General features: G+C 40.5%; 1 protein-coding gene across 4 annotated transcripts in view; it reads left to right on the forward strand.

The window, feature by feature from the left end:
- The window catches only part of LOC126236298 (macrophage mannose receptor 1-like), a 74,133-nt gene that overhangs the window by 43,337 nt on the left and 4,747 nt on the right, over positions 1-26,049 (forward strand). For all 4 annotated transcript variants that reach the window (XM_049945492.1, XM_049945493.1, XM_049945491.1 and 1 more), the window contains exons 3-5: positions 3,360-3,390; positions 7,238-7,489; positions 24,667-25,059. In XM_049945492.1, the coding sequence (XP_049801449.1) occupies positions 3,360-3,390; positions 7,238-7,489; positions 24,667-25,059 (676 nt within the window). The remainder of the gene's footprint in view (positions 1-3,359; positions 3,391-7,237; positions 7,490-24,666; positions 25,060-26,049) is intronic.

Raw genomic sequence — 26,049 nt, forward strand, 5'->3', positions numbered from 1 at the left:
ATTCCACTCTTGAAGTTTTTCGTTAATTTTCATATTGAAGCTATGCTGTTCTTCTAAATATAATTCTTTCAATCACCATTATTTCTGCATTTTATTCCTCTCGTATTAAACGCACTTTTAACGAATGAAGTTCGTCTTCCTTTTTTCAAAAACTTCCTGTTCTTTACTATAACCGCATGTTCTCTGCTTTTTTTCATTATTTCTGATAAGTTCCAAACAAGCTGAGTTTTACGACTGTGGGATAAACTTCCACCTTCATTAGTTTCATTAAAATCTTCGGAGTTGTCATCGTCATCGATGTTGCTTGAAAGGACCGCATTGTTATCAGTTGTGTCATTGGCCTCAAATCCATTTATCCTCCGAAAACTTGTGGGATCATATCTGCAACCATTTGGCTTGTATTATTTATCTTCGTCTCAACCACTCCACTGTCAGTGGACTCGCATTCTGGAGGACGACCGTTCAAATCCGCCTCTGGGAATCCTGATTTAGGTTTCCCGTGATTTCAATAAATCGATTCAGACAAATGCTGGAGGGGTTCCTCTGAAAGGGCACGCGCAATTTCCTTCCCCATCGTTCCCTAATCCGACAGGACCGGTGACCTCTCTGTTTCTTCCCCTTCCCCCAAATCAACCAACCAACAACTGTCAGTTTGGAACTGTTCTCTACAACAATTAGCTTTAAGTTTCTTTGCTTCGCTTCCATGTCCTTCCAAATTACTGTAAGCTCTTCTTGTGAGGATTGTGTAAGAGCTTCTGCGTTGTATTTGACAAGTACCCGTTTTCCATTTTAGCATGTTGAGATCGTGCATTTTAGATTCATTACTTCAACAAACCGCTCTCTTCCACTTTCTGGTTTTTTTTTACGTTTCTGAACACTTAAATTGTCCTTTGCTACCTCCATTTGCTATTAGCTAGTGCGTAAAAAAATTGTAAATGGTGCCACTTCAATTAACACGTGTCACCCGCAAATAATACAGACACTAAACTGGAGATAGATGTGTGTGTGTGTGTGGGGGAGGGGGGGGGGGGGCGGGGGTAATGACTGAACAATAGATTCGCCCATTACTAATTCGCTTCCCTTATATAGTACATCAATCTTATCATTAATGCAACAGCATTTAGATTTTTTGAATTTGGATAGTCCTTTCTATCATTTAACAGGTGATGTAATTTTACGGGAGTCCATTTTCGAAAAATAAGATGTGTTCTTTGCGGGCCAGAGCTACCGCTGGAGAGCGCTACAGTCGCAGATCGTGTTAACTGACACGTCTCGTGTGGCGCCAGCCAGTACTGTGTCTTAAGTTGGATTTCTCGTCTGCGTACACGTCAACGTTAGCTGCCTCATCCCGTACGAGGACGGTGGCTTCGACTCACGTGACAAGTGTAGAGACAGCACCTCAGGTGGACTTGTGAACGCCGTTAAACATGTCGATGACGTAAGGATGACTGTAACACGGGACAGGTGGTATGGTATGTCTCTCCAGCAGTCATTTGCTCGCAGTCTATTTAGGAACAGATAAAACGACATACTGAGGCCGCTCTTATGCTAGAATGCTGTTGACAGAACTCATAGCGTCAGTTCGAGTGCAGGTGTAGAACTTTCACGATTTACAGTGAGGTAACAAAGGTCATGGGATATCTGAAAATATCGTGTCAGACGTGATTTTGCCAGCCTTAGTGCAGCAACTAGACGTGGCGTGGACTCGATAAGTCGTTGGAAATAGTCAAATCATTTCCTCCAACTGTCAAGAATGTTCTTTTAACCAATCGGGAGCCTGGTGAAACGGCGCATCGTCATAAATAAAAATTCGATCGTGGTTTGACTTAAAATAGCCTCCAAGTACGCGATCATAACCATTTCCAGCCAATGATCTGTTTTAAACTGAACCATAGGTTTAAATCAAACATCACTACGACACCTTCTAGCATATACTTCAATTAGAGATTTAGGATGAATAATTAGATTATTAACCGTTAGAGAGAACACTTTTGAACTATATTTTATTATTTATTCTCTAATAAGGTTATTATAGTTTTACTATTTAAGCAAACAAATTTGTTCTTCATAAACCAAACCTACTCTGCGAGAAACATAAAAACTAAAATTAAATTTATAATAATTTTATGACTCTTATCCTACCAAAATGAATTGTCCATTCAGTGTAAACACAGCCCATAGCTTGCACAGTGCCCTGTTGACAAAATGGGTCCGTGGATTCGTGGGGTCCGCCCCACAGTCGAATTCTACCATCATCTCTTTCCAACTGACGTCGGTACTCATCTGACCATGTCACGTCTTCCAGAGGTCCGGGGTCCGGCAGATATGATCACGAACCCAGGAGAGGCTCCGCAGGCGTTGCCGTACTGTTAGCCCATTTACGTCAAATTTAGCCGCACTGTCCTAGCGGATACGATCATCGTACGTCCCACACTGATTTGTGCGCTTATTTCAAGCAGTGTTGCTTGTCTTTTAGCGCTGACAACACTACGTAAACGCTGCTGCTCTCGGTAGTTAAGTAGGCCGTCGCCCACTGCTTTGTCATTGGTGAGAGATAATGCCTGAAATTTGACATTCGTGGCACACTCTTGACACTGTGGATATCGGAATATTGAATTCGATGACGATTTCCAAAATGGAATGTTCTATGCTCTAGCTCCAACTACCGTCGTGGCCATAATCAATCACACTGGAAACATTTTCACATAAATCACCTGAGTACAAATGACATCTCCGCCATTGCAGTGCCCTTTGATACCTCCTGTACGCGATACCACAGCGATTTTGTATGTGTCTGTCGCTATCGTATGGCTATTGCCCCCTCAGTGTATGCAGAACAGTGTGTGTAGAACAAACAGGCGGTCTCCGAGTTGCAATTTATTTGTTTATTGATGTGTGAACGGAGCGCAATATTCAAAGCAAGTAAGTATTACCAGGAAAGGAAAAATAATGAGTACCGGAATGAATTAAGTGAGAACAACCTGCGTTGCTTCACACATCGTCTTTTTGACTGGGGGACGTGTACTATCACTGATAAGTGGCTAACTTGGGACAAAGCGTACAGCAGATAGTCATTATCGTTAACCGTTCAAAACACTGTAGTGAAAATATCAATAAGATTCTCTTACAGGGCTTGCTTACCATCAGGCACAGTTAATTGATTGAATATGAATTTTGAAATCTGTGTACCAGATCTATTAACAATTTCATTTCATTGTAAACTAGTAAATCTGTACATGTTTCCATTGGTTATGAAAAATATCAAAAATGCTTTAACTAATTGTAATATCATAACACAAAAACTATTTTTCTGGACATTTGACTGGGTTATAATGGAGCCCATTTTTGCCTATTTTCAGGCTCCGACGCCTGGAGTTTCGTGCCAACAATGTGAGTATGATTCTTCTCTTGCAAGAAAGGTGTCGTATTTCGAATCACAGTGGGGAACTGTCTGCAATGTAAATCCAGCACGCTGTAATGTATTGTAGTTCGGAAAATTGGAAATTTGTGGTAAATTCCTATGGGACCAAACTGCTGAGGTCATCGGTCCCTGGGCTTACACACTACTTAAACTAACTTACACTAAGGAACACACACACACACACACACACACACACACACACACACACACACACACACACACACACACGCACACACCCATGCCCGAGGGAGTAATCGAACCCCCGACGGGGGAAGCCGCGCGAACCGTGGAAAGGCCCCGGACCATGCGGCTACCCCGCGCGGCTTTAGTTCGGTGTATGATCATTTACAGTCTTTTTATCTGATAATATACTGACGAAAAATAATGCAATACCCTAAAGGACTGAATTCAGTGGCATCACGGTATAATACCTACGTACTGAGTGATGTTGTGTTAGATATTCATTTGTCGTAGTCGTCGGCGCTCAGGACACCTGTCTGTGCACCATCAATTTCGATTCTGTAGGCAGCAACGGTGCTGAGTTTAGAGGTGAACAGTGTTTGCATTTTTTCTGTTTAGGGTACACATATGCTCCACGGACGAGTACATACTCCTGTTGAACAGCTGCAGCAACTTGAACGGTACAGCATTGTGGACCTGCGGGAAGTTGGGTGGACGTGTAGGAGGATTGCTTCACATGTTGGGCACAATGCATCGGTGACGCGTAATGCTTTCAAAAGTGGTATGTGGCACATTCCCACGCCTCTAGAGCAGGTGATGGACATCTGTGCAGTACAGACGCCAGATCGACACGTACTCGTAATGCGAGCTGCGGCGGGCGACCGAACGTCATCCGGGAAGGAAATTCTGATCTCTGGGAACTGTCTTCTGGCAGCAGAATTTTCATCAGATATCCCTCTGGCCGGCTATCAGTGACAACACGACCCCCAAACGATGGCTGCGTTAGTGTCATGAAAGAACTGAGTGAAGAGTGGAATGACGCCCTGTGTTCAGTATAGGATCTATCTATATGCGATTGGTGGACGTACATGTGCATGGCGTAGACCTGGTAAACTGCTTATTCCAGAATGCATTCACCTGCGACACAAAGCAACCCAGGCTGTATGACGTGGGGGGCCATTAGTTACAACTCACGGACACGTTTGGTGTTTCCGTATCCTTATCAAGTAAGATAAGATTGCGGCACTTAATTCTTGCCACTGACTTAACTCCCGAAAATATTTCTAACACTGAGTTAGTCTTAATTAAATTAACAGCACCATCTAATGGTTCTTTGGTGTACTACGCCCTGGCGCTTAAATAACCGAACTTCTAAGCCCAGCAGACGATTTTGTATAGAACTCGAGATATCTTTCTTTTTTTTTCTGGTTGTCTACTGACTGGTTTGATGCGGCCCGTCACGAATTCCTTTCCTGTGCTAACCTCTTCATCTCAGAGTAGCACTTGCAACCTACGTCCTCAATTATTGGCTTGACGTATTCCAATCTCTGTCCTCCTCTACAGTTTTTGCCCTCTACAGCTCCCTCTAGTACCATGGAAGTCATTCCCTCATGTCTTAGCAGATGTCCTATCATCCTGTCCCTTCTCCTATCAGTGTTGTCCACATATTACTTTCCTCTCCGATTCTGCATAGAACCTCCTCATTCCTTACCTTCTCAGTCCACCTAATTTTCAACATTCGTCTATAGCACCACATCTGAAATGCTTCGATTCTCTTCTGTTCCGGTTTTCCCACAGTCCATGTTTCACTACCATACAATGCTGTACTCCAGACGTACATCCTCAGAAATTTCTTCCTCAAATTAAGGCCGGTATTTGATATTAGTAGACTTCTCTTTGCCAGAAATGCCTTTTTCGCCACAGCGAGTCTGCTTTTGATGTCCTCCTTGCTCCGTCCGTCATTGGTTATTTTACTGCCTAGGTAGCAGAATTCCTTAACTTCGTTGACTTCGTGACCATCAATCCTTATGTTAAGTTTCTCGCTGTTCTCATTTCTATTACTTCTCATTACCTTGGTCTTTCTCCGATTTACTCTCAAACCATACTGTGTACTCATTAGACTGTCCATTCCGTTCAGCAGATCATTTAATTCTTCTTCACTTTCACTCAGGATAGCAATGTCATCAGCGAATCGTATCATTGATATCCTTTCACCTTGTATTTTAATTCCACTCCTGAACCTTTCTTTTATTTCCATCATTGCTTCCTCGATGTACAGATTGAAGAGTAGGGGCGAAAGGCTACAGCCTTGTCTTACACCCTTCTTAATACGAGCACTTCGTTCTTGATCGTCCACTCTTATTATTCCCTCTTGGTTGTTGTACATATTGTATATGATCAGTCTCTCCTTATAGCTTACCCCTACTTTTTTCAGAATCTCGAACAGCTTGCACCATTTTATATTGTCGAACGCTTTTTTCAGGTCGACAAATCCTAAGAAAGTGTCTTGATTTTTCTTTAGCCTTGCTTCCATTATTAGCCGTAACGTCAGAATTGCCTCTCTCGTCCCTTTACTTTTCCTAAAGCTAAACTGATCGTCACCTAACGCATTCTCAATTTTCTTTTCCATTCTTCTGTATATTATTCTTGTATGCAGCTTCGATGCATGAGCTGTTAAGCTGATTGTGCGATAATTCTCGCACTTGTCAGCTCTTAACGTCTTTGGAATTGTGTGGATGATGCTTTTCCGAAAGTCAGATGGTATGTCGCCAGACTCATATATTCTACACACCAACATGAATAGTCAAAGAAGCAACGGAAAATAAAATAAAGGGCTTAGTCTCCTAAGGCTTCGGTGATGTTTACCGCTTTAGCATATCTGTTAAAAATAATATCATTTTGACAAATATTTTTTGAAGTAGATGATTCTAGTAAGAATTTCCACAACGTCATGTGTCACAACAACATACATAGTAGAAAATATCGGAGACGCTTAATAGCGGTCTCTATTACGCGCTCCTTCTCTAGACTGTAACACCGACCGGGAATTATCGTGTGTTCCTACAGCCGTCCTCACACGAAACGAGTTCGCTAGCGCTGATGTGGAGCTGCACGAGTTTTGTGACGTCATTTCCTGTTATTTCGCCGGCGGTTTTAGGCGCTTCAGTCCGGAACCACGCGGCTGCTGCGCTCGCATGTTCGAATCCTGCCTCGGGCATGGATGTGTGTGATGTCCTTAGGTTAGTTAGGTTTACGTAGTTCTAAGTCTAGGGCACTGATGAGCTCAGATGTTAAGTCCCATAGTGCTCAGAGCCATTTGGAGAGCCATTTTGTTTCCTCGTCATTTGTCTTTAATCCCACTTACCATGCTTTTCTGAATTGTTTTCTTGTCGTATTTTAAGGTCATCTAGACTTCCCGTGATTAATGTTATATTATCTGCTAAGTCCCTCTTCTGCTTTGTACGCTATACCGAGTGCATCCTGTAATGTTATCTTGAACAAGAGTGGTGATATTCCATCTCCGTGCATGACACCTGTTTTTATGACGAAAGACATGGAATGTCCATCTTGCTTTTTCGCTTTCTCTTTCGAGACTTCAAGTGTAACTTTTACAAGATTTGTAATCTTCTTTGGTATTTTGTACTTTTCTGTTAATTAATAGAAGATTAAATGTCATTTTCGAAGTGATTGGAAACTGTGCTACAGAACTTACTGTAGACACCAAGCAGATAATAAAGAGAGGCAGCAGAACTTGTAACAGAATGGTACACAACGATATAGCGGAAAACACACTTCATAGGTAGTAGAACAACTATGGATAACCTATCGGAATGTGGAATGTGACTTGTGTTGCAGCCAAAGTGTGGGACATCCCGCGAGGTTACCAGTTCGTGCCTGGTTACGGGCTGGTGAAGCTCTACCGCACGTTCAAGACGTGGTGGGCGGCCAAGAAGGCCTGCGAGGCTGATGGATCTCGGCTGGCGATCCCGCCAGACCGTAACGCTGTCGACGGACTGAACCAGATATTCGCCAAGGAGAACGGACTGTGGTGGGCCTGGGTTGGCATCTCTGACGAGGCCAGAGAGGGCGTATTCGTTGGAGTTGACGGTAAGAATGACATCGATTGTAGCTGTCATCAGGTGATTAGTATATGAAGGTGAAACATAGCACTTAAGACTAACAAGATTACCTGCCCATCCGGTTGAACAGTACAGTAGTGGAAATCACTGTAAATGCAGGGTTTCACGAAACTAATAGTGCAATGTCTGAAGCATACATTTATCGAATTAACTGTGAAAGTAGTGGACTCATATAAGAAATTAATAATCATGGTGGAATTACATTGTTCCTTTCATAACACAAAAATAAAATATAGCGTTTGCATTTTCTGTATGGGAATGGGTGTACAGGCACGCACTGTCCTGTTGTGTTATTGCCTTGTTAGCACTTTATCTAACCTCCGTTTTTCCTAATTACCATAAAAATTCTCTTTGCCATTGATTTTGTTAGGGTTTATTGTTCTTGCAGGGAAATTGTCGCCCACTCTTCTCGTATCCTCTTTTCAGCTCACATACGGACTCAAATTGCCATCTATTGCGAACAACACATCATGAAAATACTCCCCAAAGGTTTTCCACGGGGTTAAGATCCGGGTTACGTGCAGGCAAGAACAAGACATCAATATCTTTATTTTCTAACCACTTTTTTGTTGTAGCAGGAACATGCACAGCTGCATTATCTTCTTGAAATGTTAAACTTTCGTCACCTAGGTCCTCACAGATTCTAATCAATTGTGTCTTTAGCATCTCAGTGTTCAACTAATAAATGCCTGACTTAACTTTACCCTAAATTTCTGTTCATCCTTAGCTGTAGCTCTTTTGTCGGATCATGACAATGATATTGAAATCTATGCGGCTCATTTAAATTAGACTTCCTTTCATCACTGATAATCGCTTTATCCCATTCTGAGATCTGTCGCGTATGTTTTTCAGCAAACTCCAATGTACGCTGCTTACATTTGAGTGTCAGACAGGGTTTCTGCAGTTGTTTCTTGAATGCAAGGTTTTTGTCACATGGCAATTACCGGCAACTGTAAATCAGCATTAAGTTCAGAAGAATAATGGTTTGTGGCCCTTGCTTTGAGCAAAAGTAGTCCTTCCTATGCCTCAGATAATTTTCTCCTTTGCCCACATTTTCCGTTCTGTCCATATAGTGCATCCAGTTTAACGAGATTATTAATCACTGCAATGAACAGTTCAATTGCTGAGCGATTTGATTATTAGAGAGTCTCATTTTCTTGTACGTAATGATTTACGCTTTTTCATCACATGTTGTTTTCCTCGCGGCACTGTGTCGATCGTGGTTTATGTACTCAACACGCACTGGCGCTAATGACATCTGTTTCCTATATACAGGAAAGCCACGTACGCACACATTAACACCGCACAGAGCCGGCTGTCTTTATACAGAGTTCCACTCTCTGCCACCTTAATAGTTGAAGTTTTGTTATATACTGTGCTGCTTACATCATATGCAGTATCATTTCGTTGCATTTGTCGATATACTGGAATTTAGACTATCGCGTATACATTGTGAACAACTTATCCAGCCGACAATGTTAATTATTTTGCAGATATCCATGCCTTTACACTGATTTCCAATACTGTACAAGAAATGAAACGTAGGTAGTCTCACTAATACAATGGTTGTCTAAACGGTTAATGCGTAACGGAAACTCGGGCACACTGAAAGAGAAGCTTCAGAATACTGTGACTAAAATTAGTGCAAATATTCTACGGTATATAAGAAACGAAGACATACGGAGAGAATTTAGTAGCACCTTATTCAAAAAGTAAAAGGTGTTGAGTCTTGAGAAATATATATTTGTTAGAATAAGTCTTTAGTGACTCTTTTAATTTACTAGAAACCTATTACACTTTTCTATAAATCTCCTTTCACTTCGCAACCCTCTGCTTAAAGTTGTACTCTCCCTTTCAGTCCGTCTGCATAAAAGTTCTTCCTTTGGTAACTGAATCGACGACGTTTCAGTCTTAATTTTTCACGTTGTCGTCAAACCGTTGGCCAACAGTCTAATGGGTCATACACCTGACTGCGAAGTTGTGACTGTATCGTGGGTCGCCAATATATTTCCAAGGGAAATACTAAACCTTACCATCGATACAGGTAACTGTTTGTGGACGTGTATTGCCTTGGATGGCTACCCTCGACGAAAGTTTTTCGTGCTGTTGATTTTTGATGCGGCTTTTTTTTGTGGGATTTTCGCAGTATACATCAGATTTCGCGTTGAACTATGTTCCATGAAATCAGCCAAGAGAACACCATTTTGCTACCACAAAACCATAGTCATAATTATTCGTTTCGAGTAAATAGGCTGCTTGAACTTTCTCGATTTCGTCCGAAGTTGAATGGTGCCGCTGCATTGAAATTTTTTATGATTTTACGTTAGCGTAGAACACCTACGCTTCGGTCGCCGTTACAAAGTGGGAGAATTAATTATCTCCAACTTGTCTATTGTTGTCCTTAATAGCTCGTTCCCTCGACGTTCTGTGCTTTAGTGTCGGCCGGCAAACATTTTCGGTGCCGACCTTCCATGACAGTCGTAAAACCGATATGCGTGCAACATGAGGAAATTCAAATATTTTCAAAAGGTTGTGTCCACAGCTCGTAAATATTTGAAATATGTTGTGATTACCACCAAAGGATGGTGAAAAGATTTCTTTATTTAATAACCAGTTTCGATCCACAGACCACCATCAGGTACACAAAAGAATTTACATAATACCACGCGAGATAAAGTCATAGGCGTCAGACAATGAAATCCATGAGTTCAAAACTGTTATCACATACACATAGGTGACGGATGTAGCATCTTTAAGTGCACTTGCTCACACAGTTTATATCTGACGATGTAATTTATATTACTATTTGATCAGACACCAATGACTTTATATCGCCTGATATGATATAAATGCTTCTGTATATCTGACGATGGCCTGTGGACCGAAAATGGTTGTTGAATAAATAAATTTCATCAGCAGCTTTTGTCGGTATTCATGAACTTTCTCAAAGGAGGAAATTCGTCACAGCACCAGTAGTGACTCATCAGTGTGGTCGCAAATTTTGGTCAGCAATAATTCCAAAACAGACAGCACATGACAGCAACAACGTTACGTGTAAGGTAAAACACCTAATGATATATTATAAATTTCCAGATCATAGTTACAAAACCATTATACACTACTGGCCATTAAAATTGCTACACCAATAACAAATGCAGATGATAAACTGGTATTCATTGAACAAATATATTATACTAGAACTGACATGTAATTACATTTTACGCAATTTGGGTGCATAGATCCTGAGAAATCAGTACCCAGGACAACCACCTCTGGCCGTAATAACGGCCTTGATACGCCTGGGCATTGCGTCAAACAGAGCTTGGATGGCGTGTACAGGTACAGCTGCCCATGCAGCTTCTACAAGATACCACAGTTCATCAAGAGAAGTGACTGGCGTATTGTGATGAGCCAGTTGCTCGGCCACAATTGACCAGACGTTTTCAGTTGGTGAATGATCTGGAGAATGTGCTGGCCAGGGTAGCAGTCGAACATTTTCTGTATCCAGAAAGGCCCGTACTGGACCTGCAACATGCGGTCGTGCATTATCCTTAGGGTTTCGCTGGGATCGAATGAAGGGTAAAGCCACGGGTCATAACACATCTGAAATGTAACGTCCACTGTTCAAAGTGTCGTCAATGCGAACAAGAGGTGACCGAGACGTGTAAGCAATGGCACCCCATACCATCACTCCGGGTGATACGCCAGTATGGCGATGACGAATACACGCTTCCAATGTGCGTTCACCGCGATGTCGTCAAACACGGATGCGACCATCATGATGCTGCAAACAGAACCTGGATTCAACCGAAAAAATGACGTTTTGCCATTCGTGCACCCAGGTTCGTCGTTGACTACACCATCGCAGGCGCTCCTGACTGTGATGCAGCGTCAAGGGTAACCGCAGCCATGGTCTCTGAGCTAATAGTCTATGCTACTGCAAACGTCGTCGAACTTTTCGTCCAGATGGTTGTTGTCTTGCAATCGTCCCCATCTGTTGACTCATGGATCGAGACGTGGCTGCACGATCCGTTACAGCTATGCGGATAAGATGGCTGTCATCTCGACTACTGGTGATACTAGGCCGCTGGGATCCAGCACGGCTTTCCGTATTACCCTCCTGAACCCACCGATTCCATATTCTGCTAACATTCATTGGATCTCGACCAACGCGAGCAGCAATGTCGCGATACGATAAACCGTAATCGCGATAGACTACAATCCGACTTTTACCAAAGTGTGAAACGTGATGGTACGCATTTCTCCCCCTTACACGAGGCATCGCAACAACGTTTCACCAGGCAGCGCCGGTCAACTGCTGTTTGTTAACTTTCGCGGCTGCAGCACGTCATCTTCGTGGTGCAGCAATTTTAATGGCCAGTAGTGTATTAAGACCATCGCTTATCTATGTGTTTACAGAGCACCTGACGATGGCAATTTGTCGAAATGGGCTCATTGTGAAGGAGATAATATATAAACAACTTACATAGCGGTGTAGTTGGATATTATTCATTTTGCACTGCGGGCCCCAAAGAACAAAAGTTATGCATCCATTCTGTTCCACTGTGCGCTCCAACGAACTTGTGCAATTCCAGCAGGACAATGAGTCACCCCATTCGTCCTGAATTGCTACAGAGTGCCTCCAGAAACACTCTTCTGAGTTTCAACACCTCCGCTAGCCACCAAACTCCCAAGACATGAACATTGTTGAGCTTATTCGGGATGCTTTGCAACGTGCTGTTCAGAAGAGATCTCCACCCCCCCCCCCCCCCCCTCGTACTCTTACGGATTTATGGACAGCCCTACAGGATTCATGGTGTCACTTCCCTCTAGGACTATTTCAAACATTAGTCGAGTCCATGCCACGTCGTGTTGCGGCACTTTTACGTGCTCGCGGGGGCCCTACACGATATGAGGCAGGTGTACCAGTTTCTTTGGCTCTTCAATGTATATGACTTCTTCATTTCAGTGCGTAACCAACCATTACAATAGTGTTCCTGATAACTGCTGCGCTTTGAAAGTAAATAAGCAATCGATTTGACGCTTACAGTGCTCCAAAAGTAGAGAGATCTTAAGCAAATTATACGGGCTACTTCAAAATTCAAATTATAAACTTCTGTGGGCTGTTGAGGGGCTTAGTAGATAATGTTTTGATGAGGAACCCATGTCCGGTAATGTACCGTTTGTATGTACAGTACAGTGTTTCTGAAACACATGTCGAGCTAGATAATGTAACATAACATACCAAAAACGCAGTGGAAACGAATGGAAGTGTGAGAGCATGTCACTGGAAGTCACCCAGTCGTACACAGAAATTTTTACGTCACATGGAAAGAGATCAGAGTCACTATAGTGCCAAATGGAAATGGCCCCGCAACACGAGGCCGTTGAAAGGACCGAAAGGAACAGTGTGTGTCAATCAGCGAGTGGTAACGGTGCACTGTGGTTGTTTTCTTCATCACAAGCTCATGGCCCGGCGACAAGATGTGGGTGACCTGATATGGAGAAGAGCCATCGGGTAAGTGGAAGACAGATGAATTGCGACGAGCGTAGTCCAGGAGTTTAGTATTGCTCACAGCAACGTGCCCCGTACGTTCGGAGCGTTTCGAAACACTGGCGCTGCCGTCCGAAGGATAGGTTGATTTCCATTTTGTTTTGGTGATTCATCTCTCATCCTTCAGGTCTTTGAATATGGTACATCCAGTTTTCTGCTCCAAAAAGTGTAATTCCTTCAATAAACATAACACATAAAAAAGTCAGTAGGCAGGGTAGAGCATAGTAAATTTTTGGGTTACGTATACGAAATGTAGATGAGAATCTTAACTGGAAAAGTCATATTTTGGATCTCCTAAAGCGACTAGGTTCAGCAACTTTAGCAATCGGAATGATTGCAAATTTTGAGGATATAGAAATTAGTAAGCTAACATACTTCGCATACTTCCACTTGTCCTACTGAATAATATTCTGGAGCAACTCAACACTTGCCGGCCGGAGTGGCCGTGCGGTTCTAGGGGCTACAGTCTGGAGCCGAGCGACCGCTACGGTCGCAGGTTCGAATCCTGCCTCGGGCATGGATGTGTGTGATGTCCTTAGGTTAGTTAGGTTTAATTAGTTCTAAGTTGTAGGCAACTGATGACCTCAGAAGTTAAATCGCATAGTGCTCAGAGCCATTTGAACCATTATTTGAACTCAACACTTAGGCAAAAGGTATTCACTGCTAAAAAGAAAGTAGTTAGAATAATGTGTGGGGTTCATAGTCGCATATCTTGTAGGCATCTGTTTAAAAGGTTAGGAATTCCTACAACTGCTTCACAGTAAATTTACTCAGTACTGAAATTTTTTCTCAACGACATGGACCAGTTTGAGATCAACAGCGACATTCAGGATTACAATACCAGAAAAAAGAAAGACCTACACTATACTTAACCTATCCTTGGCACAGAATTGGGTAAAATATGCTGCTATAAAACTTTTTCATAAATTATCTGATGAAATAAAATGTCAGACAGCAGTAACAATTTAAAAAAGAAATTGAAATCATATCTCCTTCACAACTCCTTCTATATCATAGATGAATTCTTGAATATGAGCAAATAAATCTGGAGATATAATACATGCATTTTGTGCCATTTAAGGGAATGGGATAGAAAATAGAAATATTTAGGTATAACACTATAATGTAGAACAAAAGCACTTGTTTCCTGGGCGCATTTCCTGTGCATTTGACACGTTCTACATCATAACGGTTTTTCCGTGCTATGGATCGATGAAACACGTAACTAACTAACTAATTAACTTCATTGCCTTTTCAGGATCCTTCGGTCCTGACTTCATTTTTGTGGACGACAGTGCGCGACCGCACGAACGGCGCAGGTGGTGGAGCTCTTGAAGCGAGAGGGTATTCGGCGAATTCACTATTCGGCCCGTTCCCTCGACTGTAATCCCATCGAGCACATGTAAGACGCTTTGGGGAAACACGTCGTAGCCCGTCCACGTGCACCAGCCACTGGTCAGCACACCATATTAAGAAAAATGTCCCTCCTTTTCTACTGTCTAGGGTATGTTTCCGAAATTGTGTTCCACGGAACATCGCTCTTCAAGTGCTCTGAGAAAAAACTTTCTATTAACATGGCGTTTTTGTTTTTAGATATTTTGACAATACTGATTTATTAAATAATTTTATCATGATATCTGTGTTGTTAGTTATAATCTGAAACTGAATTAATCTTCAATAAAACAAGTTTTTCTCATCTTTTTAAATTCTATTAACAGTCAAAATAAATGAGGTTTTTCCATCAGAGTATCAGGATTCTCCAAGTACTTCGTCACAGAAAACGTTTGGGAATCCTTGGTTAGGGGACCATCATAAATCACGGTGACTTCAATATAATTATTGTATTTGAATAAAAGTGTCGTTTGTGTTGGTCTCATTGCGTATTTCTTACAGTTGTGTTCTGCACTTTACAGTCGCAGTTCTGTCTATGGATGATCCAAGTTTCGGGAAACTGTGTTACGTGGAAGTGACACTTAATACGGAAGTTACTTTTCGTCCTGAAGTTTAGCACACCAGCGTAAGTTTGGGGATAGGATAACTTTCAAATCTCGCACTTCACGGTACGCGTAGAGCGGAGGCAATGACCTCTGAACCGTGTGCTGCACTCGAGTCCATGCCACGGGCAGCATTTTGAATACTAGTCGCCCCGTTCTCCCCCGTTCCTCAGAAACTGTAGGCTATCCATTGAGGAAATGCTGAAACATAATCTGTTACTAACAGGAATTATCAAAATTTATATTACTTCTGCAGTTCATTATCAATTTATTACCCTTTTGCATGTGTTACTGCTTATGTCAAGCATCATGATATATCACCTGTTAAACATAATTGTCGGCTACACCCTATCTGTAGGAAATAAAATATGGCTTTGTTGTTTGGATGGGCAATTTTATCAGCAGAAGTGCCGCTAGTTTCCATAACTAGAGATATGAGTTATTTTGAAAGTGTTAGAATATGTTAAATGAGTTGTACAATTGTACTGAAAATGACGCAGTTTGCCCTTAAATGACCTTGAAAAATGAAAGTGCTACTGGAGGTTGGCTAAAGGCTGGGGGAAAATGCATGACGTCTCAATCCAAAATGGCGAAGGGCAAAAATTTAAAACTCCAAGATGGTGATGGTCAAAATAATTAAAGAGTGCAAATAGCACTGTGAGTAGTTAAAAAACTTTTTTCATCCATAATATGACACAACCAATCAAAGTACAGTATACCAAGGAGGCCTATAAAACGAAACAGTCAGTCGAAATGTAACCCACCATCTTCTAAAGTATATAATTACTTACCCAAGATATTCCCAGTACTACAGGATTTTTTCATGAGATGTAAGCCGCATCTCAATTCCGTGAATTGTTGCATTGTTCAAAAGTATTCGATTATTTATCAAAAATTACGTAAGCACACACATTTCTCATATATGCACACAACAACAAAAAATATTTTGTGGATGTATCAGTAATTCCACATGTGTATCATTTATCAAAATTGCATAAGCACCTAACGTTCTGCCTCGCTAGTGAGCGTCATCTCACTGAAAAAAAAAATGTTTATTTTCAAATATTACGCGACTTCACTAGTAAATTCCGTCTCTTTCTGTTTTATGCTTCACAGAAGAATAGTAATTTTGCATTAGTGTCTTGAAATGACCCCCTTCTAAGTCGGTTTTACAACTTCTTCTGTATTTCATTCTAAGCTGACCTGCGAGTTCTGTACCAGTTTTAGTCTTTTTAGTGCGGCAACTCATCAATATTTTGAATGTACATCAATTACATACTGATTACAACAATGAAATACATCTTACTTTTATCCACTGCTGTTGGCGTTCGCCGGCAGGAGTAGCCGTGCGGTTCTAGGCGCTACAGTCTGGAACCGAGCGACCGCTACGGTCGCAAGTTCGAATCCTGCCTCGGACATACATGTGTGTGATGTCCTTACGTTAGTTAGGTTTAATTAGTTCTAAGTTCGGATGACCTCAGAAGTTAAGTCGCATAGTGCTCAGAGCCATTTCAACCATTTGTTGGTGTTCCTTCTGTGGCCATATTACTTACATAAAATAATAATTAAAAAAAAAACAACCGTCTTCAGTCACAATCATGATTTTATTTCAAACCATAATCCATTCCAAGCTCTGCGGCCCCATCTTGAGGTGCCTTGAAGGTTTACATAATTTTTTTCAGATATAGATTAATTATGATCCTAGTAAGATTTCACTGGTGTAATAAAAAGTGGCAGTGTATGGACGTAAGTTTACGAAACGATGGCTACGCGAAAAATAAACTGCTGTTTGCAATAGTGGATACATGGTTTTGAAGCACAGTACGAGTAAACATGTTTACGTACGTATATGCACTTTCTATTCTACAACATATGTGTAAACAGAAGTCAAAACAGGTCATAGAATTTCGAATGTAAAGATGCTGCATTTCTGCAGATACACGTGTGCTATTATTTCAAGGGACATACAAAGCTGCTATATTATCAATTATACAGATATCTTTTTTTTTTTTGTAAAACAAATATTTGTGAATAGGTCAGATGTAGATGCATGTCATCAAATGGTTTCACTACTGAATATTGTTTCTCTACCAAAAAAACTTTTAAAAGTATTGGAATAACTGGGGCTGCTAATCTCTGTTTGTTGATTTACCATGTTTTCAGAAGTTTTTTCTTTGTATAACTTCATTTCTGGTTGTTCTCATGGGTCAAGATTGTTGACATGGTTTTCTGTGCGGAGTACTGTTGTGGATTTTACTTAGTCTGTGCCTAAGGTATATACAGCTGGCTGTTGTGGATTTATGAAAGTGTGTTCTTTCTAAGATGTACGGAAAATTCTTGCTTTTTGGCATGTGTAAAATGCAGGGAAGCTGTTACACTGTAATTTGTATATTCCACTGTTATCTGTAATTGAGATGTTTATGTTTACTGTATTGTGTGAGGTAAGTGGTGTCCAAGTTCGTTGTTTGTGGCGAAGGATATTTTGATCATCAATGACAATTTTACAGTTGTAAAAATTATTTTTTTCTAAAACGGAAAGTTGTTATAGAGGATTGGTTACTTAGGACCACAGCACGTTTCTGGGCTCAGTTATTCGAGACTAATATGTTTTCTTATTGCTTTCGTTGTTGTCACTGGTTTTCATTATTTTGGTCTTATTTCTGATTGTATTGGTGTGGCCAATTCTGCTGCTGTGAGCAATGTTCCTTAAAAATCTTTCATTCACGTATTTATTGTAATGGATATTCTTCATGTGATCAGTATCACTCTGACTTAGATGCTTCTGCTAAATTGCTGGTAGGCCATAAATGTTTTAGAGGTTTCTTTCCGTTTTCATTAGTTCTTCCATAGCTTTTTATGGGTATAAATTAGTGACAATTTGGGACTATGCTCTCGAAATGTGCTATATGAATTCTTGAGTGACATTACACGAATTATGTGAATTTACTTTGAGTGGACCCTATTGGTTGGTCTGCAGTGTATCCACTTGCAAACATGGGAATCCGTAATTGGTGCCTCGTTGGTACATAAAAGAAGTTAGCGTTCACTACAGCGGATGCTAGTTTGTGGTTTCTTAGACCTGTTGTTGACGGTTACATTAATTCATGTTTATAACGTCAGATAGACTGAGTAGTCCACTCGCATATGTTACAGGTACACGATCTCTCGCGCCTGCATTTTAACTCTGTGTAGCGTGGTATGGGTCTGATGGGTGTGTATGAATCACTGACGAATCGAAAACTGTGCTCATGGAGTTACATTCTGTATTGACACATGCCTACTGGAGCACGGTCCATATAACCACGGTCCATATAACCCACTGTCTATCCTCAAGTGGATCCATGTGTGGCTCGCCCTTACTTCCGGACCGTTTTGCAATGGGGTATGGGATCTCGGGCTGTTAATATATTTACGTTCCATGGTCCCCGCTAATTTAATTGAATACCTCTGTTCTTTTGCACAGCTCCCCCTCTTCGAGAGGCTTTCTGGCAGGTCTAGGATTGAAGACGATGTCCTGTTGCATGCACTATTTTAACATATTTTAACTAGAAAGAGATTTTCACTCTGAAGCGGAGTGTGCGCTGATATGAAAAAGTTAACTAACTATACCAGAGTTAGAAGAGTTGGTAGAGCACTTGCCCGCGAAAGGCAAAGATCCCGAGTTCGAGTCTCAGTCCGGCACACAGTTTTAATCTGCCAGGAAGATTCATATTTTAACCTATTTCAACATCAGTTATGCATTCTTCATGACTCACATTTCAGTTTATGTAAAGTTTTTTTTCTAAGAATTTAGCTTTTCTTATTATTACTATGTGAACGGGTGTTATTACTCATTTATAATTTTCAGATGCACCTGAATATAGGACACAGGAAGACACAGGCCCTGAAAGCGGGCTGTGCTTTGGGTACTTTCCTTTTTGCAATAATTTTTACAACTGTAGCATATTTTATTATTGATGATGAAAATCAACAGTTGTGCATGTGCTTTCAAGAGAAACGGATGCTGTAATATTGGTATGATAGTTTGTGTATTGTAGTATCAGTGTAAGTTTGTTTCCTGTAAATGTAAAAATTATGTTCTTCCTTTCAATTAACAATAGTGAGGTGTAAGAAATTTATGGATTTATTTGTAATAAACAAACGTAATTTTTCAAGGACCAGGAATCGTTTAAATATGAAAAAAATTCATGAAGAGTGTCAGTGCACCTGACGATGAGCCCTCAGGGCTCGAAATGCATCATAAATTTAAATAAAATCACGATTGTTACTGATGCCAGTTGATCTTTATTTTGCGAAAATAATACAGTCACGGAAGAAACAGTGACAACAGTGGATAAAATTACGTTATATTTGTCTAGCCTGGCACTAAGATCAGTGTATTCATTTGAAAACACGAAACTAAAGATAACCAAAGTGGCCTTCCGCGTCATATTTAACAACGAATGTGCATCTTATAGTTTAATACCAAATTATACTAACATCATGAAAAAATGTTGGTCACAAGCAGCCAAAATAGTTAGCAGAGAGTTTGAGAAAGTCTGATTACGTGACGAAATTAAGTTACAGCACAAACAGAAACAAAAACTTAATAGTTGCCTTTAACACTCGCATCCTGAGTTAACTAAAATGCTACATCTGCTAGAAATGAATTATTTGGATGACTATGTTACAATTTTATGCATAAAAATTAGATCTCCTCCACTTGATAAACACACAAAAAAATTGAGCCCCTTACAAAAAAATACCACAGTGTCCATAATAATGTAACTTCTAATACATAGATTTTTTATGAAAGTGTTATAAACCAAAGAAACATTAGTTTCACAAATACAGAAGAAATCAATGGCCTTATAAATATCAGACTAATGTTTAATCACCATAAGTTAAAAAATTTTATAGGAAATACAAAGAATGCTACAGACATGGCCAACTGAAGCCATAATGAACAAATTAGCTTAGCACGTACTAATAATGAAATTATTTAGCAAGAAAAGAAAAACAAACGAAATGTTGAAAACTTGAAACAAAACCTCAATGCACAAGATGGATAAATGAAACTCCACAGTAATCCTGCACAGAGGACAACAACATTATTAAATTGAATCACAATCCAACCACTAAATTCCAGCAAAAATTAAAGAAATACTTAAACTCTCTTTCTCCTATTTGATAAATAAGTAAAATGTTACAAATTAATGAAGTCCACTGCCCCCAAACTCATCATAACCAAACGCACAAAACTAACTCTCCAATTAGATGGGGTGTTAACGTCAAGAATACACCAGTATAAAATATTTTCCAACTATTAAATAATATCCATGGAGAATTTCTCACTTTTGAAACAACATACTCATTAAAAAATACATGTTAGTTAACAGTGCTCATCAAACAAGCAAAAATCCCCAGAGAAGCTAGATTTGCATTTCACTTCGTTAATCTATTCACAAATGTACCTGCCAAAGAGACAATTGTAATTATCAGAAAAGAAGTTAACTAACTATACCAGAGTCACAAGAGTTGGTCGATCTGCCTGAACTAGTACTATCGTATAACTACTTCTGATTTACTTATAAAATCTACCAACAGAGAGAAGACTTAGGTACGGGTAACATGTAAAGCATTCTGGCTCACAGATTCATTAAACAATTAGAAAAAAATTCTTTTGAATAGGCAGTTCATTAAAATGTCCTTCTCGGTTAACAACAGACTTTGACATCTCGTACCTCCAACAGGAAACATAAATACCCCAATAACAGAACAGAGTGGAATATATAAATTACAATGTAACAGTTGCCCTGCAATCGACTGGACCAATTTGAAATAATGTTTTGCAAAGAAAAATCTGCAGTAATCACATTGACTGAACAAATGGAGTTTATCAGCCACAATGATTTCTGTAATTTTAAAAGTTCTTCTTCCTGAAGAGACAAATATTTAATAGTGCAACTACCTGATAACGTACAGGTAAGTTTGACCTAATCTCAAATATTGATTTTACCAGAATAAAAAGTGCTCCTTCTTTAGGAGAGGAATGGCGAATTTTTCCTGGCACGAGTCAGAAATGTGAAAGAAGGGAACTAGCTTTTCGACTAATCTGGCAGCTCCAACAGTATTCAAATCAAAACATCTTGACATATTTGCACTTTTTTACTTGTTAGTAGTAGTACCAATTATAAGGGACTTCAGTCCATAAATAAGATGCAAGTGGGCTAACACCTCACTGCGCTGGAGAAGTAGGGTTAACTCCCTATCCAGAATATACACGCTTTTTTGTGGTTTGATAGCAGTTTTTACTATGCTTCGCAGCTTTTACTGTACTATAATACTGACTTTAGACAGTTTGAGAACCGATGTACATTTTTGTTGGTTCCTCGCAAATGTCGGGACGGTTCCTTTGAAAGGCCCCGCCCTGTTTCCTTTCCGATCCTTGACACAATCCGAGCCTGTGCTCCATCACTGATGACCTCGATGTCAACGGGACGGTAAACCCAATCCTCCTTCATAACCCAAAGCAAAACTTATTCCGTATGTCACTATTTCTGCTGACATTCTAACGATTGTGCAGCATCAAGGCAAGTCGAACTTTTGTATTACACAGGTATTAAAAAACTAAAATCCCTCCTCGATTGCGATATATTAACCAACGATTGCTGACGCGCTGCGATGTTGAAGATTTTTATTACACAGGTGCTTATAAAAGATTTAGCACATTATTTTTAAATTGTTGTAAAAACCACACTTTCAGTGTAATGATAGTGATCATGACTGAAGAGTAATAGCAGTCAATGACCATTATTGACCCATGATTTTTTATGTTTTTTCGATGGTTAGAATTTATATAAGAAAGCCAGACAAAGCTTAATGGACTTCAGAAGATTTTTGTGAAAAAAAAAAGAAAATGTTAACGTATACGAGCTATGTCCATTGTAACAACGAGAATGAATTTGTAGAGAGTTAAGTTTTCCTGCTAACTTAGAAACCGGCAGTCAGTAACTCACATGATAATGAAATAACCGGTATTAAACAGGAACCTTCCAGACAGCGACTGTTGTTTGAAGTTTCCAATGGCTGTCGAAAATAAAGTGACAGGACTCCAGAGTGGGGAGTTGTGTATAAAAAATTTCTGTCAGTTGAAAAACATCGATGAAAGGTGTGATTCGCAAATTCTAAAAATTTAGAAACAATACACATAATTAGACAATGGGGGCTTTTACGGCCGGGGTCTTCTTCAGTTACAGCTTTCGGGTTCAGAGGTCGTTGTCGATGTATAAAACAGCTTCCTAACGTTTCGTGTCGAACTGCGGGAGACATCTTCCGTGCTAAAACGGCTACTGCCACTAAGGTTTGAGGGCTCTCATATTTATAAAGCACATAGGGGGCACCTCCATACGTCACGTGATGCCGACTGTATGACTGTCTCTGGATGGCATCATCATTCTCGATTAAAAATAGTCAATTGATGGTCGTTCTGTTGACGCAAAGTCGACCTCCATACTTTATCTGACTTCAAACCATTTTTTTTTTCTATTCAAATTACTATGGTGTTTATGAATCTCAAATTGCTTCTCTATACGTGCGTGCATGATAATGCGATGTTTTTGCCAAAACGCTCGTCTCGCTGAATGTTATTTCGTGGTTCCGTCTCAAGAAACGTGTCCTGCTAAGGCTAGTTCTTTGGTATGTCCCAGTCGATAGTTCCCTTTGTGTTCGGCTATGCGGATGTGACAACTTCTTTTCCAATATACACTTGTCAGCAATTGCACGGAATTTTATTATCCCAGGTGTTGCTACAGCGTGCCGTGATGGTGAAAAGATCACTTCAAGCCAATACTTGGCCAAAGGTTTACCGATTCGATCGATAGTTTTATCAATGAGCGGGAGGAAATTTTTTCCGGATGGCGGCCGTTGTTGCTATTTATGGCTTCTTCTCTTCTTTGATGGATGAGTCTACTTACTAGCATATCCATTTCCCTTGAAGACTGACCGCAAGTTATATAATTCATCCTGCAAATAAACCAGATAGCAGATTTTGTTGGCTCTGTCATTGAAGGTTCTAATCAGATCTCATTCTGATCTAGGATGAGGGGTTGACTCCTTGCGGAAATATCTATCTTGTCTTTATACCTTATGGCCCGCATCCCAGCCACCAGTTGCTCTCTTTCTCCATCATAAACTGTATCTTTTGTTTAATACCATTGAGAGGCACTAAAATACGTCCAACTGCTCTTCACCGTGAGTCCGAAGTATAAAAGTATCGGTCCCATAACATCTCGGCTTAGCTGGTCTTCTACTTCCCGTCTCAGAGCCCGCTGTTCGATGAACTCTATCAATAAATTGGCAACAGCTGGAGTAAGAGAGCTGCCCATATCCAACCCATTGATTTCTACTTGTTTTGCGAATAAGTTGTGATAAGGCAGGGTCTAAATAAAGTCACTACATCAAGCGGAAAAATATCTGCTACGTATGAATTACTTTCGCTTACAGGTACTGCAGTGAACGGGGACACAACGTCAAAGCTGACAGGACTGTCACTTGGGCCAACGTTAATATCCTTCAGTTTTTAATGTAACAGTCAATTTTACCAATATAGGCTGTAGCAAGGAGGCGAGATATCGAGTCACCTCACGGATGGGAGACCCTATGGCACTCACAGTCAGTCTCAGAGGAACGTTTGGCTTGTGCATCTCAAGTAGGTCAAACAGTCTGGGTGGATAAGCTCCTTTTCTGCAGAGTTCTTTTTCATCGTCCGAAGAGGAAGAAGACTGTTTTACCAGTTGATTGATGATCTTTAAAACTTTCTTCATAAGATCCTTCTGAAGATTTTTATAAGCAGTAGTATCCAAAAGCTGAAGAACCTTCTTGTGGTGCCGTTCGCCCTTCATCAAAACTGCGGCATTAACTTTCTCACCTGTTAGTTCAATGATCGTGTTATCCACATTGATCTCCGTCAGCGCCTTCCTTCCCGCTTGGTGAAAATTACTGATAGGTGGCTTCGCTTTGCGTAATATTCTGGCCGTTTATGCCCTAATTTCATCGGCGGATTGTGGTGATAACATACGGATTCTTGGCTCCACATTTGCTGTAATGTCCTCTGTGAGAAGCTCCTTTCGATAGAAATGAACTTTTTGTGTCTTAGAGTGTATATTGTTCATATGCTGTTGAAGATAACACCTCAATCATTATTATGGACGAAAAAAGGGGAAGACAACTGATCCCCTCCTTTTTGAAACAACCATTCGAATATTCTTCTGAAGTGCTTGAGGACCAGGTGGATGGGAATTTCAACTGTGCGACAGGTAGTCCTGAATTTTTGGTGACCACCTAGAAAAAATAAAGTTACCTAACTATCTTTTTGTTTGTCCCTAGGTACTGTACACATCCGCAGTTGTGGTATATATTAAAACCCAAGCACCGCAGTGCCATAGGTAACCACCAGGGGAGCCAAAACCAAATTTCATAAAAATTAAATAAGGAAGTCAAGCCTTGTGTCTCAAACAGTCCTCTATCTCTGTAAACCAGCTGGAATTTGCGTCTTCGTATTGTAGCGTACTTGTCACTTTGCTGTGCACGCAGTCATCCCTGCATGTCTTGCTGCAGGTCGGCCAGCCCCTTTCCTGCCGTGGCAGCCCAAACAGCCCAGCGATCACGAAGGCAAAGAGAACTGCGTCAACACCCGCAACGACGGCCTGTACAACGACCTCAACTGCGACTGGCAGTCGCCTTTCTTCTGCGAGCGCCTGCTCTCCGTGGGAGTCCCCGACTCTTACCGCTGGCTGGAGGAGGCGGGCCGCTTCTACAAGGTCCACAAGGAGAAGCGGAGGCACAACGAAGCCGCCGAGGTGTGCCGCTCCGAGAACGCGACTCTGGCCGTGACGGACACGTGGCGCCGCGGCGAAGCCCTCCTGCGCACTCTAATCACGCCGGAGAGCCTCGAGTACCACATTGGCTTCACCGATCGGGCAGTCGAAGGCGACTTCGTTACGGATACAGGTTCGTATGTATATAACTCGCAAAATAAGTCTTACAAGCAGCGATCATCAGCTGTGAGACTTTTTGAAATCATATGCACGGTGATGCAGAGTAATGTACCAAGTTTCACACCAGGAAGCCATTGACCCTGGTGAGCTCTCGTTTGATTAGTCGAAGAAAACAATTCAGAATTTCGCGTGATTCTCTTTATCTTTAAGAAAGAAACAACTGGATCGCTTGTCGCCAAACGCAAAGGTTGCAGTACAAGCCTCATGTGCTAGAAGTTGTCAGAATCTTGTAAGTGCATTGAAACTCTTTATTTTTATATATTTGTCGAAATGACTTTGGCACTATTCTTATTAAATTAATAAGTTTAAATGCGATTTTTATTACCATTTCTTTGTCACGCCATTTTAATCAAAATATCAACTTCTTCAAATTTCCCTCACTTTTTTGTGTTACCATTTTTTTGCCAATTGAAATCTTTGTGCACGTTGTTTTCATTATTTTTATATATCAATTTCGATTTAATTACTTCCATTTTACTATCCTATACTGCTGTCCTTATCATTAATTTCGATTTTATTGCTTCTATTTTATCATCCCATTCTTTTGCCCTTATCACTGCATTCATTTTCCTTCAATATCGTTTTATTTATAATGCGTTATTTCGTTTAAATCTTCATCAGCGCTACTTTGTGCTTAATGGAATAAGTCTGTTTTAAATGTTGGTATGACGTTTAACATCCAACAAAATGGTATCTTGTAACGAAAAGTACATTTTTGACACCATTGCACAGACAATACAGATTATTTTGTCTTTTATTTTTTAATCGATACATCGGCAGTTTCAAATGTTTAAATACTATGGTAGATAAATAACAATAATTAAATTCCGATGCCAGAAATAAAAAAATTACATTTAACCCAATGAAATGAATAAAAATAGTGACCAAATTCATTTCGATAAAGATCTAGAAATAAAAAATTTGAAAGCACCTGACAAGATCC

This window comes from Schistocerca nitens, chromosome 2, assembly GCF_023898315.1.
Source record: "Schistocerca nitens isolate TAMUIC-IGC-003100 chromosome 2, iqSchNite1.1, whole genome shotgun sequence".
Classification (NCBI taxonomy): domain Eukaryota; kingdom Metazoa; phylum Arthropoda; class Insecta; order Orthoptera; family Acrididae; genus Schistocerca; species Schistocerca nitens.